General features: G+C 44.6%; 1 protein-coding gene across 2 annotated transcripts in view; it reads right to left on the bottom strand.

The window, feature by feature from the left end:
• Positions 1-18,787, bottom strand: part of USP16 (ubiquitin specific peptidase 16) — a 68,557-nt gene that overhangs the window by 43,270 nt on the left and 6,500 nt on the right. Inside the window, exons 2-7 of one of the 2 annotated variants that reach the window (XM_082246625.1) lie at positions 18,502-18,572; positions 16,502-16,683; positions 12,859-12,962; positions 9,274-9,383; positions 6,395-6,582; positions 6,208-6,303 (exon numbers count right to left, since the gene is read on the bottom strand). In XM_082246625.1, coding sequence (XP_082102751.1) covers positions 6,208-6,303; positions 6,395-6,582; positions 9,274-9,383; positions 12,859-12,962; positions 16,502-16,683; positions 18,502-18,553 — 732 coding nt within the window. In that variant the 5' untranslated portion in view covers positions 18,554-18,572. Of the gene's footprint in view, positions 1-6,207; positions 6,304-6,394; positions 6,583-9,273; positions 9,384-12,858; positions 12,963-16,501; positions 16,684-18,501; positions 18,580-18,787 lie in introns of those variants that run through there. The other variant, XM_082246624.1, reaches the window with a different exon arrangement.

Raw genomic sequence — 18,787 nt, 5'->3', positions numbered from 1 at the left:
AAGCAACTGACATTTTGTTTCCCTACTCACGTTTTCTGACTGTTTTTTCATTAGTTTTGCATTTGGCTAGGGTCAGTGTCACTAATGGTAGCATGAGGCGATACCTGGATCCTGATAGTGTGCAAAAGATGATTAATCAGCGCTGACCAATAACCAACTGATAACCCCAATTAATTGCTAAATAGCTAGAAAAGGGGACCAAAGGCTGCTAACATAAAGTGCATTCACCTAACACCAGAGATGTTCAAAGAAGTATAAGGTATGTAGCGCCAAAGGATATGATAAATAAATTCAAACAAAGTGAATATCAAATGCCAAAAAATATATAAAACATTTATATAAATAAATATATGAATATATATCACAATCAAGGTGCATGTGCTCTTAAATAATGCGATAGTAAAAATGATCCAGGTGATAAAAAAAAAACGAATATCCGTGATAAATGAGATACAACCTAATGGATGATTGCTATCATAATAAAGTGCTCGTGCTGATAATATCTAATGATGAAACATTAATACACAAGTGGGAATTAAATCAGAAAATTGTGCAAAGTCCATAAAAAATAAATCAACAATTTCTTCCGTGCTGTGCTGATATCCAGTGACCAGGTGCTGGTGCTTAAATATCATAAAGTGACTTGGTGCATTGATAGTAATGAGGGCCGCTCACCTCATGGTTTGGCTCACAGATTATAATGAGCCAAACCCGCTTTTTGCACACACAGGTGCTGTGTAGTAAGGGATAGGTTACTTCCTCCTGTCCTGTCCTGGAAAAAGGTGCTTCAGGTGTGGTGTAATGGCCAGACCCGCAGTGCCAAATGACACAGTAAAGGGGATAGGATGGTCACCTCATCTCAAACATCTCTCCACCGTCACGATTGGGTGCATATGTAAAATAAACACAGCAATCTAGTGCTCTCTGTAGCAACTGGTTTATTGGGGTAAAAAATACAATAAAAAACTCACATGGACTGGCACTCAGCCAGTGCAGGCATGGACAGCGATAGTGGGTGCCACAGCGTGTGCAGGCTCCTCCCCCATACGCATTACATCGAAACCACGACTTCCTCAGCAGGGTTTTGCATTTGGCTAGGGTCAGTGTCACTACTGGTAGCATGAGGCGATACCTGGACCCTATAGAGGTTGCACAGGCAGTCCCAACTCCTCCAGGATGGCACATCAATACGTGCCATTGCAGGAATGTTTGCTGTATCTCCCAGAACAGTCTCAAGAGCATGGAGGAGATTCCAGGAGACAGACAGTTACTCTAGGAAAGCTGGACAGGGCTGTAGATGGCCCTTAACCCATCAGCAGGACCGGTATCTGCTCCTTTGTGCAAGGAGAAACAGGATGAGCACTGCCATTACCTCCAAAATGACCTCCAGCAGGCCACTGGTGTGAATGTCTGTGACTAAACAATCAGAAACAGATTTCATGAGGGTGGCCTGAGGGCCCAATGTCCTCTGGTGGGCCCTGTGCTCACTGTCCGGCACCATGGAGCTTGAATGGCATTTGCCATTGAAAACCAGAAATGGCAGGTCTGCCACTGGGGCTCTGTACTTTTCAAAGATGAAAGCAGGTTCACCCTGAGCACATGTGACAGACGTGAAAGAGTCTGGAGAAGCCGTAGAGAACATTATGCTGCCTGTAACATCATTCAGCATGACCGGTTTGGTGGTTGGTCAGTGATGATCTGGGGAGGCATATCCATGGAGGGACGCACAGGCCTCTACAGGCTAGACAATGGCACCCTGACAGTCATTAAGTATCGGGATGAAATCTTTGGACCCTTTGTCAAACCCTACACTGGTGCAGTGGGTCCTGGGTTCCTCCTGGTCCATGAAAACACCCGGCCTCATGTGGCAAGAGTATGCAGCCAGTTCCTGGAGGATAAAGGAATTGATACCATTGAATGGCCCCCACGCTTGCCTGACCTAAATCCAATAGAACACCTCTGGGACATTATGTTTCGGTCCACCCGACGCTGCCAGGATGCACCACAGTCTGTTCAGGAGCTCAGTGATGCCCTGGTCCAGATCTGGGAGGAAATACCCCAGGACACCATCTGTTGTTTCATTAGGAGCATGTCCTGATGTTGTCAGGCATGCATACAAGCATGTGGAGGCCATACAAACTACTGAGTACCATGTGGAGTTGCTGCAATGAAATTTCAGCAAAATGGACTAGCCTGCTGCATCATTTTTTCACTTTGATTTTTGGAGTATCTTTGAATTCAGCCCTCTGTAGGTTGATAATTTTCATTTCGAACAAACGATGTGGCATCCTTTCCTTCCTAACACATTACCCAGTCCATATCAGTATAGATATCCAGCATGATATTTTTTCCCATTGAGATCTATTGTGTTTTCAAAGCGTTCCTTTAATTTTTTTTTAAGCAGTGTAGAATTTGGATTGGATTTTTTAGTTACATATTTTTTTGAATCACCTTTATTTTAATGATGATTTATTGGCTTCAGTAATGACCCAGAACTGAGTCCCAAAGTGTGCAAGCCATTGGTTTACAATGACAACCAAGCAAAAAAAAAATTTCAGGAGATACCAACAAAAGCTGCCAACATATTTACTTTAAGGCTCCGTTCACATGTCAGTGTATGGATCGCGGGCAGAACTGCCGCGGTTCCGCCCGTGATCTGGAGATTATTGCAAATCACGGGACGCCTGTGCGTTGCCCGTTGATTTGCAATAGCCCCCCAAACGCTGAGCGATGTTGCCGCGATTTCCGCCTGCCGTTTTGCGGTAACATCGCGCAAAAAAAATCGCGGGACGCAATACGCTCCAAAGAAGCTCTTGTACTTTTTTGGGCGTAATGCGTCCCGCGATTTTTTTTTGCGCGATGTTACCGCGATTCGGCAGGCGGAAATCAGGGCAACATCGCTCAGCGTTTGGGGGGCTATCGCAAATCAACGGGCAACGCACAGGCGTCCCGCGATTTGCAATAATCTCCGGATCGCGGGCGGAACCGTGGCGGTTCTGCCCGCGATCCATACGCTGACATGTGAACGGAGCCTAAGAGGACAGGATAGGGGGAAAAAGTTTCATACTGGGCATGCAATGACTCTTCTGCTACTGCTGTGTGCTGCACTAGTAATCATAATATTTAATATTATTATTATACAGGATTTATATAGGCTACATTCACACCTGAGCGTAGCGTTTTCGCGCGTTTTTTTACCGCGATTTACAGGCGTTTTTTGTGCAGGCGTTTTTTGATTGAATAGATACCAATGGAAAACACCTGTAATCTGCCCAAAAAGAAGCTTGTGTACTTTTTTGAGCGTTGGGCGTTTTGTAAACAGCGTCAAAACGCTCAGATGTGAACAGGGGCCATTGAAATGAATAGGATTTGTCTTGTTGGGCGTTTTGAGAGCTGATCCTAGAGCAGAAAAACTCCCCAAAAACGCCTAGATGTGAACGGAGTCATAGTGCCAACAGTTTGCTAAGCACTTTACAACGCAAGGGCAGACAGTACAGTTACAATACAATTTAATACAGGAGGAATCAGAGGTCCCTGCTCGTTAGAGCTTTAAGGAGAAGAACAGCCAAAGTTTGTTTGTTGTGCACCCCTGTGTCCTGTTTTCAAGAGACAGTAAGCTAAAGCCCGCTGTAGGCTGATGTCACAGAGCCGGTCCAGGCTTGGGAAAAATCAAGACCATATAGTCGGGATCCGCCCACATACATGGACCTGCACCCAGCTTAGCCTTCCAGCGAGCCGCTGAGAGTGTGAGCTGGCGACTCGCGCTCCCTCCAAAACCCAGCTCTCCACTGAGCGTGGGCAGTTTGGGCACAGCATAGAGTGATGACTGACAGTCACCAGCTCTCTGCTCACGGAGCTCTGAGGACCGAGCAATCAGTGGTGTTTGATCGCTCAGTTCTCAGTTTTAGAGCCAATGCTGCATCCACATAGGTAAGTATTATTATTATAAAAACAAAAACAAAAAAAAAACGATTCCCATTCTTCTCTTTTAACCACTTCTGGACCGGATGATTTTCCCCCTTAATGACCAGGCCATATTTTGCGATTCAACACTGCGTTACTTTAACGGACAATTGCGCGGTCGTGCGACGCTGTACCCAAATAAATTGATGTCTTTTTTTCATGCAAATAGAGTTTTCTTTTGGTAATATTTGATCACCTGTGCGATTTTTATTTTTTGCACTAAGAAACAAAAAAGAGCGACAATTCTGGAAAAAAAAATATATATATTTTTCACTTTCTGCTATAAAACATTCCCCAAAAAAAAAAAATGTAAAAATATATTTTTTTTTCAGCGTTTTAGGCAATTTGTATTCTGCTATATATTTTTGGTAAAAAAAAATCCCAATAAGCGTAGTTTGATTGGTTTGCGCAAAAGTTATCATGTCTACAAACTAGGGGAAAGATTTGTCATTCTTTTTAATTTATTTTTTTTACTAGTAATGGCGACGATTAGTGATTTTTAGCGAGATTGCGATATTGCGGCGGACAGATCGGACACCTGATATTTTTGACACTTTTGGGGGGTCCAGTTACATTACTACAGTAATTAGTGCTAAAAATATGCACCGTTACTGTACTAATTACACTAACAGGGAAGGGGTTAACCCAGGAGCAATCAAAGGGTTAAATGTATGCCTAGGGGGTGTTTTCTAACTGTGTAGGGGGTGGGCTTATGGAATCATCACAGGCACCTGTGTTCCTAAATCGTAGGAACACAGGAGCCCTGTGAGAGCACCAGGTCGCTTGACATAACAAAAGCAATGTTAATCAATCAGTGCCGTCTTAATTGGCACTACTGAAGTCGCTCCGACTTCAGAAAAGGGTCCTGTACTACTTTGAGGCGACCTATGATCCGACTTGTCCCATAGACTTCAATGGGAGTCGCCTCCTTATCTTAATTGAAGCGACTTGTGATCCGACTTTCCAGGAAGAAGAAAGAGATTAGCCAGGCATTCCCCACATTGCAGCCATGCCTATATGATATATATATATATGTAATGGTATATATATTCCATTATCTCTGCTTGGTCTGTGTAAGTGGCACTGGTGGACACTGATTCGTGGCACTGATACGTGGCACTGGTGACACTGATTCATGCCACTGATACGTGGCACTGATACATGGCACTGGTGGACACTGATTCGTGGCACTGATGGACACCGATTCGTGGCACTGATACGTGGCACTGGTGGACACTGATTCGTGGCACTGGTGGACAGCGATTCGTGGCACTGGTGGACAGCGATTCGTGGCACTGGTGGACAGCGATTCGTGGCACTGGTGGACAGCGATTCGTGGCACTGGTGGACAGCGATTCGTGGCACTGGTGGACAGCGATTCGTGGCACTGGTGGACAGCGATTCGTGGCACTGGTGGACAGCGATTCGTGGCACTGGTGGACAGCGATTCGTGGCACTGGTGGACACATACGTGGCACTGGTGGGCAGTGGCACTGGTGGACAGTGATACGTGGCACTGGTGGGCAATGAGGAAATGAGTAAAAAAAAAAAACAGAAAAGGGGAATTAGGTCACAACACATCATATTCTGGTTGGCCAAACACAAAGTCGTCTGTCATAAAAGTGGTGCAAAATTCACAAGTCGCGCTGAAGTCTCGGTAAAATCGCAGTAATGTCACGGTAAAGTCGCGGTAAAAAGTCGCTCCGACATGGGGCGACTTATGGTCGCGGCAGTGTGAACCGGCTCGGATGATTACTGAGAGAACAACGGTCTGCTGTGTTTACAATAGCAAATGTAAATATTGCTCGGGCGATGGTGTCGAGATGGACAGTAGCCGGCATCCCTAATATGGACTTGGAAAAAAGGCCCCCAGGGGATTTCTTTTTCTTCCATGTTTACAATAGCAGACCACCGTTCTCTCTCCAAGGGGAGCGATTGCGGGACCCCGCACCTCAGCTTCCTCGCGGGCGAATCGGGGCGCGTACCCCCAAGATCGCTCCCGCGAATCTGCTGCCATATTTAGGCGGCGGCTGGTTGGCAAGTGGTTAATTACAACTGTGTTTGGTCTCAGCAGCCATGTGCTTGTTCTTTGAAAAAGTGCAAGAGGCCAGAAAATGCAGCAAAGCCAAGAATCACAGAATGATAAATAAATTAATGAAAATTGCACAGCAATGGTCACATGTAGACAACAAGAAAATAGTGAACTTGTGCCGTGCAGGTGACAGGTCCTCTTAGTACACTTACAGATTGGCAGTCATCAGGCACTTGGACAGTTACAGTTTTTCCTGGATGTTTGACTTCATTCAGCAGCTCCCGCAGGGTTGGCGTCTGAGACAAATTCTGTGAGCAAATGGCAGAAGAGAGTTTTATACCAATTACTGCTATGCCCTTGTCTTGAGTCCTATGACAGACAAACGCTCACAATGCTGACCTGCATCACCGCATTGAAGAAGCATGTGTTCCCCAGGTTGCTGAGCCCTTTCACAGTGACCTCCTTGTTGTCATTCTGTGTGTTGGCTGCATTGCTACTCTTCGCACCCCTGTTGGGATCTTCTACCACCTGAGGTTCTTCCTTCTCCTGCTGGTTTTCAGAATGAGGATCATCTTGGCCTGTCTGAACTATTTCACAAAATAGAAACCATTTTATACCAAACATCTACAGAGGGATCTGGGCCCAATAACAGACTGTGGTAACAATTATGTTCGGACTCCTCTCCTGTACTTATATTGATGACTCTGATTTCACTGTACATTGTGAGCTTCTCACAGTGTGCATTAAAAATTGAAGCAAGTCAGAGAGAGCCAGTCTCATTTTCTGGCTAAAAGATGTCCAGCATCATCTAGTCCTTTTCTCCCCAGGCTTACTGTTCCTGGACCACCCGTTAATTTAATTGATTTTTTGAGTGATTGAGGGTTGGCATCATATCTAGGCATTACCTAGTGCAGTCTGTATGCAAATGCAACCTGACTACAAAGCTGTCTCCTGTAGGCTGACACCCACCCATGAAGGCATTCTGATATTTACATATTTCTTTGCTTCCATCAGGACTGAGGGCTTTTGATAGGAGTACTTAGTCAGGATGCAGTGATGTTTTCATCCTGCTGGTGCCTCCTACCAGACATGATCTGCCTGCATTGCATACAGAATCACAGCGACCCAGTGTGTAGATGTCTAAAATACGATGTGTAAGGAAAACAGAGAGTAAGCAGGCAATGCATACACTGCAGAAAATAACATGTTTGACTAAGGGCTCTTTCACACGGCCGTTCAGTTTCTTTTATCCGCTCCGGTGCTTTTTTTTTTTTTTTTTTTTTTTTACACGGAGCGGATTGTGTCATCCGCTCCGTATTTCCGCATATCATCCCATCCGTTTGCGAATGATATACGGACATAATGTAAGTCTATGAGGATTGTGGATGTCAGCGGATGACACCGCTGACAATCGATTTTGCTTCCTTTCCGTTTTTTAAACGGAACAAAAATAGTGTTCTGTTCCGTTCCAAAAAAACGGAACAGAACTGAAAGGACACAAATCGGATGTCAGCGGATAGTCATTCGCTTACATCCGCAATCCCATAGACATTCATTATATCCATATATCACCCGCAAACGGATGGGGTGATTTATGGACATACGGAACGTCCGTGTGAAAGAGCCCTAAAGCGGAACTACACGCCTGAAAATACTAACCTTCACCTTTCTGTATACGATGGTACAGTGCCAACATCGCTTGCCGGCCACTGTCATCTTCTCCACAGGCTACTCCAGTGTGCTGGGTTTTAGGGTGCCTCTTGATTGGCGAGGGGCTTGTGAGAATGGGGGGTTCAGTCAGTCATTCAGGTACAGCTAAAGCGTCCTGGGAATGCAGGCTGAGCTATGCATGCGCAGCTCAGTCTACAGAAGACTGTGAGCAGGTAGGTGAGTGACTTAGGATGTCTCCTGCAGTAAAGAGCTGCCTGCTCGCAGTTTAGTTCCCCTTTAAGGGATTTAAAAACATTTATTGTACATTTCTAACTTGAGTTTTCTTTTGAACAACAGTTAAAGAGGAAGTAAACCCTCCTCTGCAAGTTGTACCTATAGGTAAGCCTATGATAAGGCTTACCTATAGGTACTGTATATATCTCCCAAACATGTATCGTTTAGGAGATATTTAGCTTGCATGCAGCCAGTGACATCACTGGCGCATGCGCTCTGAAGGAACGGCCGCTCGTGTCGTTCCTTCAGAGCCCAGTGCCGTGAAAGTCAGCTCCCGTGCACATGCGTGGGAGTGACATCACCGCGGCTTCAGCCAATCAGAGGGTCGGATGCCGCAAACCCAGAAGAAGAGCGACCAAACATGTCGCCTGTGAGGGAAGTGAGCGAGCGGCACTGCGGGGCTTCATTCTAAGGTATTTCATAATGAGCTAGTATGCGATGCATACTAGCTCATTATGTGTTTGTCTTTCAGGTGTTTGTTTTTTTTTTTTTTTTTTTAATTCTGAGGTTTACTAAACCTCTTTAAATCTAATGTGGAATCTGTTTAGTTCCACGTTAAGTTTTCACTTATTCATTATAAATACATTTATATTAGCCTAGGTTCACACTAGTGCTGCTGCATCATTGTGTTCTTCGGTACATTTTACACGTCGTTTAATACTTTATGCATTTTTTTGTTGGAGAAAAAGAATAGATTTATACACAAAGCTCTGCCAAAAATGTATTAAGAGCCAGTTCCCACTAAAGAAACGTAGTCCAGATGTGTTCCAGATGCTTTTCTGCATGCACATTTTTGACTCGTTCCAGTGCGTTTTTGATACAGTCCAGTGCATTTTTTCATCCCCTCTTTTTTTCTTAACCTTAAAATAATAACGTGTGTTCCAGTGCATTTTTGGTGCGTTTCAAATGCGTTTTACAGCGTTCCCATACAGTCCAGTTCCAGAAAAATGTAGCATGTTCTACTTTTTTTTGCAACTGGAAAGCACTGGAACCACAAGCACTGGTGTGAACTATGCCATCGGAAACCATAAAACCTACTTTTCATGCGTTTATGATGCAGAAAAAAATGCACTGGATTGCATGTGGTGTCAACTGGCCCTAAACGCATGCACATGCATTTTACATACATTTTCCATGCTTTTCCATTGATGTCTATGGGGCCAAAAACTGTGAACGATCACCAGAGAGAATAATGTGATTTCCATTGCCGTGCATGGCACACACAGGGGAAGTCACACTAGTGTGAATGTGGCCTTACTGGACATAAAACCAAATGCAAATGGGATTGCATATGCTTAAAAATGTTCACCTCACCCAATGATATAATAACAAACCTGTGTTTGAAGTCTTCACATTTGCTTTTGACTTTTTTTGGATATAATCCACCAATTGCCGCAACCGCCCGGAGCTGCTGTACTGAACCTCCTCATCACAAAGGTAGCACCTGCCATCGTAATCACAAGGAAATCCACAATCAAAACCAAACATTTCATTGTAATGATTATTATTTCAGATTTCTCTATATATGCTGCCATCAATATTAACCTCTTACCAACTGCATAACATAGTTATCCGGCAGCAAAGTGGCTCTCCTGCGCTGGATCATATATTTAGTACGTGATCTGAGACTTCCGGGTAGGTGGCGCACCACTTCTGTTGTGATTAGTCACAGCACAAAATTAATCAACGGGTGCCAGCCAATGGATATGCGTCGGCACCCGCCGATAGGCGAGGAGAACGACTTTGCCTAAGCAAACAAACCAGAGCTGTGTCCCGTCAGTTGGGATGTGCTGGATTTCATTTCTCAGCAAAGCAGGGAATAAAATACAGCACATTCCTTAGTAAAAGCACCACATAGTAAACACAAAAACACTGGCTAGGCACACATTTAACCCTTTGATCGCCCTAGGTGTTTAACCCCTTCCCAGCCAGTGTCATTAGTACAGTGACAGTGTATATTTTTTTTAGTACTGATTACTGTATTAGGGTCCTTTCACATGGAGCGGACCGTTATTTGCTCTGCTCCGTCACTTTTTTTTTTTTTTTTTTTTACGGACACGGATGACACTTGTCCAAATGTCCGTTTATCATCCCATCCGTTTTCAGATGATAAACCGAGATAATGTATGTCAATGGGATTGCGGATGTCAGCGGATGACACCGCTGACATCCGTTTTTGCGTCCGTTCTGTTTTTTTTAAACAGAAGAAAAATAGGGTTCTCTTCTGTTCCAAAAAACGGAACTGATCGGAAAGGATGCAAATCGGACGACAGCGGATGGTTAACCGCTGACCTCCGCAATCCCATTGACCCGCAAACAAACGGGATGAAAAACGGAAATACGGACCGCCCGTGTGAAAGGACCCTTAGTGTCACTGCCGCAGAATCACAGTCCTAGTATAAAAAATAAATAAATAAAAATTCCAGTATATATACACCATAGTTTGTAGATGCTATAACTTTTGCGTAAACCAATCAATATATGCTTTTGATATGTAGCAAATTACATATTTGCCAAAATTTATGAAGAAATTTATTTATTTTTTTATTGGATATGTTTTATAGCAGTAAGCAAAAAATATATTGTTTTCTTTTAAATTGTCTTGTTTTGTTTATAGCACAAAAAATATGAAACCCAAAAGGTGATCAAATACCCTCAAAAGAAAGCTCTATATGTGGAAAAAAAGGGGCAAATGAAATGTATGTACAGCGTTGCATGACCGCACAATTGTCAGTTAAAGGCATGCAGTGCCTTTTAGAAAAAGTGGCCTGGTCATACGGGGGTAAATCTTCTGGAGGTCAAGTGGTTAAAGCGTCTGTTACCCCAACACTTCATATTCCTGATATGTGCCTGCTGTACCATGTACTTGTATGAGAAAGTATCCTGTTCTCTTTGTATTGCTTCCTTTATGTGAAATTCCTGGTATTCCTGCCACTCCCTCTGCTTTCCTATTAAAAACTGACCACGCTAAGCAAGAGTACACAACATGGTCAGTTCTCTAGCTATGCCGGGAACTCAGCCTGCTCTCCTCCAATGTTCAGACTTGTCCTGACACGCCCCCGTTGCACAGCCATTCACTGGGAAGCTCTGTGTGCTGCTGCTTCTACTCACCCCTATGCAGCTAAGAACAGACGGAATGTGATCACTTATAAAAAAAAAAAAAAAAAAAAAAGGGAAAAATAGTATTTATATACTTTTTTTTTTAATCTATACAAAAAAGTTTTGCCTTTCACTTCTATTTTAACTACCATTTTTTGCAATATGGCACTGAGTTAGTTACTTTAACTGACAACTGCCCAGTCATGTAACGCTGTACCCAAATAAAATTGATGTCCTTTTTTCCCCACAAATAGAGCTTTCTTTTGGTGGTATTTAATTACCTCTGCGATTTTTGTTTGCGATATTAACAGAAAAAGATCGACAATTCTGAAAAAAAATAAATAAAAAACTATATTTTTAACTTTCTGCCATAAAACATTCCCAATAAAAATTTCTTTAAAAAATTATTTGTTTTCATCAATTTAGGCCAATTTGTTTTCTGCCATATATTTTTGGTAAAAAAAAATCCCAATAAGTGTATATTGACTGGTTTGCATAAAAGTTATTGCGTCTACAAACTAGGGGAAAGATTTATGTCATTTTTATTTTTACTCGTAATGGCGGCGATCAGCGATTTTTAGCGGGACTGCCACATTGCGGCAGACAGATCGGACACCTGACATTTTTGACACTTTTGAGGCGACCAGTGCTAAAAATATGCAGTTACTGTACTAATGACACGGGCAGGGAAGGGGTGAACACCAGGAGCGATCAAAGGGTTAAATGTGTGCCTAGGGGATGCTTTTTTAACTGTGTGGGGGAGGGACTTACTGGATGAACACAGAGACCTGTGCTCCTAAATAGGAGGAACACAGGGTCCCTGTGTTCATCACTGACAGAACAGCGGTGTGCTGTGTTTACTTCAGCAGACCACCATTCTGTCTCCATGGGGAGCGATCGCGTAAGCAGGCGGACATTGCCTCTGCCAGACCCGCTGACTGGCTCCCCCTCTAGCCAACTGGCGCTTGCGTGCACATCCGGTGGGGCGCACGTGCCATCCCCCCCACTAACTGCTACATTGCACATCGTTTTGCTTAACAGAGCAGACCTGCCGCAGTATAACTACAGCGGCTGGTTGGCAAGTGGTTAAACTGAGTGGTTTTACAATCACGTTAAAGCAGCTCTATCATTAGGTGTTTACTTCCCACAGATCAATAAGACACAGACTGCATTGCCAGGAATACAAAACCTTGTATAACCTTGGATAGTTACAGAAAGCAGAGTGGGGCTTAGTGTCTAGTAATTGGAAAAAGTTGGGATAAGATTCAAAGTGTCCCTACCTCTTTAAAGCTGAACTCCAGGCACAAAATTTTTTATTTAAATGTGTTACTTAATAGCCACATTGCGTGCACCAAGTGCCTTTCCAAACCCAGATATTTCCTTATAAAAGTAGTGGTGACATCATCACTCTACTGTACATAGCCTGTGCAGAGGGCAGAGCCATGGGAGGGGCGCAACAGACCCCGCCCACTTCAGGCTGCCTGCAGAAAACTACAGGAGGGGGCGGTGACAAGACCAGTCACCCTGCACAAAGAGAGAGAGCAGCAGTGACCGGTCTTTATTACAGGAAGCTCCTACACAGAGGTCAAGTGTCATACTACATAACTGCACAGATCTGGAAGAAATAAACAAAAGCATACCAAGAGCCAAGAACATGCATCTATTATTGGGACAATATTTGCTTATCCCAGGGTTCAGCTTTAATTGATAATCAGTATTAATCCCTATCACATAATCACAGGTGTAAAATACATAGCAGTAACCCATACATTTGTGCCTACACCTATATACATGTGTCATAATACAGAAGTATAGCTTACCATACATTCCAGTCACAAACACTGAGCACCAGGCAGTGTGGTTCTGATCTCGGTGTGTTGTAGTGGTTTAGCGCATGCTGATGTTCTGAATATCTGCCACATCCCTAAAAAAACGATGAAAGCCTGGTTAATGGTCAATGGAGATCACAAACTCATAAAAGCAGGAATCCCTGACATGCGTTTAGCTGCACTGCATCTGTAGTAGAGGGTGGGGAAACCAAGAAATCATCAGGCATTCCTCTAGACCAGTGGTCCTCAACTGCGGTCCTCAGGGCCCACTAACAGGCCAGATTTTAAGTATTACCTTGGGGAGATGCAGACTGAGTACTGCAATCACTGAGCTGCAAATTATATCACCTAGGATGGATTTCCGTTATCTTGCAAACCTGGCCTGTTAGTGGGCCCCGAGGACCAGGATTGAGGACCACTGCTCTAGACTACACTATCCACAATCACCTACGTGAAATTATATGCAATAGGGGTATGGGCAAGGCATAGCTAAAGTTATTCAGGAACTGCATGATTTTAGCAGTTTGTATTTGTAGCCCTTCTAATCAAACCCGTATGTGAAGCAGACACCATCCTCATCCTCAGTCCTCATCTGCAGGTAACAGTGTAGGTTGCTGGCAACCTAAATGTAAATAATGCTGCCCTTGGTCTGTAATGACAGCTCTCAAAGCACAGAGAAGGAAAGGAGTGAGTGGTTATATATGAAAAGTTGCTGGATATTCCCAGATATTATAAAAGGAGCCAAGCGCTATATAAATCCTGTATAACAATAATAATTTGCTAGAAAAATCAAAATTACCAGTTATGTGGAACTGAGAGCAAAAAGTAAAAAATTATAATGTCTCTTCTACAATAAAATACACTTACCTGCCTGTTCGCAGTGCCCTCTAGAATGTACACTGAGCTGCACATGTGCATGAAGTTTGCAAGGGGGACTGATATATTGCAGGGGATCGACATCATACAGCACTGAACAATCAAGATGCCCAAAGACCAGCACCAGGGAGAAGATGGTGGTACAGGACCTCACAAGTGTCAGACCATTGGAGCATAGGTGAGTGTTTGGAGGAAAAAAGTCCTATCAAAGCTCTAAGGGCAATGACATAACTCTGGGGATAAGTGTACATATGTCTTTTGGCTCATGTGATGACTCACTTACAGGTGAGCCAATCTATGTACTTATACTATTTAACATACAAGTAGAGAAAGTCAAAGAAAACCTGTCTGTCCCTCACGTGTACTAGGAACCCTCCTGTTCTTTTCTTGTTGCCCCAGCAAAGTCTCTCTGCAAAAAAACTGGATTATTGACTTACCGTAAAATCCTTTTCTCTTAAGTTCATTGACGGACGCAGTTCTCTCTGATTCATATCAGTAGGGTTATACTGCCCCCTACAGGAGTAGGACACTAGGCAGAAAAAAAGTTCTGCCTACGCCTATGGGCAGTCCCGGAGGGTACACCCTCTCTCTTCCTGCATAGCATGTCAGTTTTGTATCAAAGCAGTGTCAGAAAGTAACACCAACCCAACTGAAAATAGAGGGGCGCATACTGCGTCCGTCAATGAACTTAAGAGAAATGGATTTTACGGTAAGTCAAAAATCCAGTTTTCTGTATCGTTCATTAATGGACGCAGTTCTCTCTGATCCATATCAGTAGTGACGTCCCAAAGCAGTGACATAAAATGAGGGGTGGGAACAGCAGAAAAGAACAAGTCCCCAAGGCTAAACATAGCCAACCAGGCAACATAGGACTCAGCCGAACAAAAGATGAGGCCCACTTGAAACAAACAGTAAACACCCTCAAGGAAGTCCAAAAGCCCAACAGACAGCAGCCAGCAAAAAAACTTTGCGGCCAAAAGAGGCATCTGCAGATGCCAGCACATCCACCTTATAAAATTTGGCAAAGGTGTGAATAGACTACCAGGTAGCCGTCTTGCAACCTTGAGCACAGATGCCTACAAGGCGAAAAGCCCAGGAAGCACTAGGCGCCCAAGTAGAACGCGCCGAAACAGGGAAAGGTAGGACCTGACCCCTAATTGAATAAGCCTGCATCACCGTCTGTCCGATCCATCCGGGATTAGACTCAGCAGACGCAGGCAGTCCCATGCACGGGCCATCCATAAGTACAGAGAGTGAGCCTGACCTACGAAAAGACTCAGTAGTCGCCATGTAAACCTTGAGTGCCCACAATCTAAACAGAGCAAGCAATGCACATTCCTAAGGATGTGAGGACTCAGGACACAAGATGGGAATACAATGTCCCCATGCAAGTGAACACCAGAAACCTCCTTCGGAGGGAAGGACGGATCCGGACGAAGTACCCCTTGGCCCCATGATCAACATATAGGGAGAATGACAGGACAATGTCGCCAGTGCCAACACCTGTACGCAGAGTGACAGCAACCTAGAAGGCCACCTTCTGTAATAAGGTAGGCAGGAGATACAATTGAATACTCGCAAACGGTCTTAAAGAACCGACTGCACCAAATCAAGGTCCCCAGAAGGTGACGGAGGTCGCACTGGAAGTACCAAATGTCGCACCCCCTGGAAGAAGTCACGCCCCAGGGCACAGGCGGCCAACGGCCTTTGAAAGAAATTTGCCAAAGCCGAAACCTGATCCTTGACAATACTCAAGGCCAACTTTTGATCAACTCCCCGTTGAAGGAAGCCAAGATCCGGGCCACCGAGTAAGAGTGAGGGGGAGCCCACGCAATATACGACTGTCTCGTATGATGAACAAAAATCACCCTAGAAGTCACTTCCCACGCTTCAAGCAGGGTGGGAATCACTGAAGCAGCCAAATCCCTGTCCTTCAGCACCTGGCTTTCAACAGCCAAGTCGGCAAGGTCAGGGACCGTAAAGTCGGACGGGAGATGGGCCCTGGAGACAATAACTCCTCCCTGAGAGGAATTCTCCAAGGAGCGTCTGCGGCTAGCCTGACCAGGCCGGCATACCTACATAAAAAATGTACTTCCATGCCAGGACCAAAGATCCCAGCAAGGAACTAGGTCCTTACTCCTGACTAGGCAGATTAAAACTGACATCCTATGCAGGAAGGAAGAGAGAGGGTGTACCCTCCGGGACTGCCCATAGGCGTAGCCAGAACTTCTTTCTGCCTAGTGTCCTACTCCTGTAGGGGGCAGTATTACCCTACTGATATGGATCAGCGAGAACTAGGTCCATCAATGAACGATAGAGAAATCTACTTTTCCAGTAACTCAATTCCTGCATACTGCCAGGCACCCTCCCTGCCTCATGGGACAGTAATCGAGCTCAGTGATTGGTCACTAAGGCAATGAACACTTCATTCTGGAAGAGCAAAGGAAGGGTCCAAATTCCTAAAAGCAACAGACCTATGCTGTAGCGCAGGGGTATTCAAACTGTTGCCCTCCAAATGTTGCAGAATTACAAGTCCCATGAGGCAACAAGACTCTGACAGCCACAAGCATGACACCCAGAGGCAGAGGCATGATGGGACTTGTAGTTTTGCAACAGCCGGAGGGCCACAGTTTGCATAACCCCGCTGTAGCGGGTTAAAGGTGGTTCTACTATTAAAAGTAAGATGTGTTCCTAGAATACAGTGGGTGTTTTCTTTTGTTGGGAGACAAATTCCCTTTAAAAAGGATAAGAGTCTTACCCTATGTCCACATTTCAGACACAGCCAGATCACTTGTGCTTCTGTTTGCTCTTCTTCCTCATTACTGGTTTTCTCCTTGGTCTCGGCTTGGCAGTCCTGGCATAGCGTCCAGTCCACATTCACCAGAGCCTTTTTCACTGCTCCTTCCTCCAAGCCCTTCCGGATGTGCTTACATGCGGGTTCTGATAAAGGAAAAGCAAGCATTATACACATAATAGATGCAAACATAACGCAGGCTCAGCCCAATACACTTCTTTGTGAATGGGGGCTGTCAGTCGAGATATTCAATACAAACAATAACTAAAAATGACACCATGCTACTGATATTTACTGGAGATGTCGCAGTTTGTCTGCCACCTGCTATTTTCAGGCTTTTTTCCCCCCTTTATTTTCACCTGGTGATCCTGCAAATAACACACCTCCTGTGTCTACACTCATTTCTCCACTGTATCTATGGACTTCAAACATGCCTGCCCTTGTTCATCTCCATTACATTTTGGATTGATGGGATTGGTAGTCTCCACAATAAAGACAACTTTTTGGTGCTTTCAGTTCACAGGAAGCGACAAGGACAAGATCAGATTAAAGCACATTTTCAAAAGGTCCTGAACGCCCATAAGGCAGGAAAGATCAGCGATCATGTGACCACTGTAATTGGCTGTCACAGTGGCCACATGATTGGGAGCTACCAATCGTTTGTGGGGACCAAGAGCAGCCTTTGACAGCCCAGTCACTGCGCTGGGAGCATGCAGTAAGCGCATTTTAAGCATAAATCCATTAGCCGCCTAGTGACTCATATGTGCGGCACCATAGGGCAAGAAAGATCAGCGATCATGTGACCACTGTAATTGGCTGTCACAGTGGCCACATGATTGGGAGCTGGTTTTACCAGATACCGATCTTTTGTTGGGACCAAGAGCAGCCTTTGACAGCCCAGTCACTGTGCTGGGAGCATGCAGTAAGCGCGTTTTCAGCATAAAAACCATTAGCTGCCCAGTGACGCATATGTGCGGCAGCATAGGGCAAGAAAGAGCAGCGATCATGTGACCACTGTAATTGGCTGTCACAGTGGCCATATGATTGGGAGCTAGTTCTACCAGATACCGATCGTTTGTGGGGACCAAGAGCAGCCTTTGACAGCACAGTTACTGTGCTGGGAGCATGCAGTATGCGCGTTTTCAGCATAAAAACCATTAGCCGCCCAGTGACGCATATGTGCGGCAGCAAAAGGGTAGGCTTATATACTTACATGCTGCGATTATGCGTTACGTTTGCAGCAACAGGCTAAACTCTAACTGCAGAATGTCATCATTTAGGAAAACTAAACATTTCTTTTTCTGCACTTCCACCCCTCCTGAGACATTGGTGACATATCCATGCCTCCCAGCTGCCTCCAGGAAAGGCTACATCACCAGGGAGAATAGTACATTCACAGTTTCCCTGCACATGTACACATCATCAATGGGTCAGCGCAGAAAACTAGGAAGAAAAAGCCGGCCACCAATGGAGGTGCAGGCTTTCCAGCTTGTAGTGGACGGAGGAATGGATTTCGGGAACATAACAATTCTTATTGCTTCTTGCCTAAATAATGATTATCTGTTTCACACACGTTAAGCTTAGTACACACTATTCGTTTTTTTTTTTTTCGTTCAACCTAGTGGGCTGAAGGAAAAACCTAAGAGCTCGGGGGGACCACTGTACTAACTATCCAATGTTAGTACATTTATGTCCCCTGCTGAGCTATTGTTTCCTGACACGGAAACTGATGCCCCCCATATTGGCTTAGAGCGCTGATCGGATTCCGATCAGCAGACCTTTTGCGCCCATGTCCCGATTGGCCGGCGTCTGTAGGACTGGCTGCAGTACACACAGGCTGAACGTTGGCTGGTTTCTATTGAACCGCCCAATGCCACCCAATATTCGGCCCTTTAGATTTTATTAGTGGAAGAGCACTTTAGGTCTTCGTCCAACTTTACAAGAATGCATTTTTCCAATCATACCTGTAATCACTGGTTCAGGTGTTGGGAGGTTCCGTCCTTTCTTCTTTACCATGATACCGATTTAGCACTTCCTACAAACACAACAGCATTAATCAAAATCTTTATTTTATTATTTGATTTTTACAGGATAGAAAGGTAATAGTGTGTTACAGATCTGAACAGACAGAATGTGGATTTGGACAAACTGGTCCATGCATCTCTGATCTCATTAATTTCTAGGGAATATATTGATGGCCAATCTCTACACCACATGAAACCAATGGGAGGACTGTTGGGACAGCAGGGT

The sequence above is a fragment of the Pelophylax lessonae genome (genome assembly GCF_965119305.1).
Source record: "Pelophylax lessonae genome assembly, chromosome: 2".
Lineage (NCBI taxonomy): Eukaryota > Metazoa > Chordata > Amphibia > Anura > Ranidae > Pelophylax > Pelophylax lessonae.
This window is presented reverse-complemented; position numbering and strand designations above follow the sequence as displayed.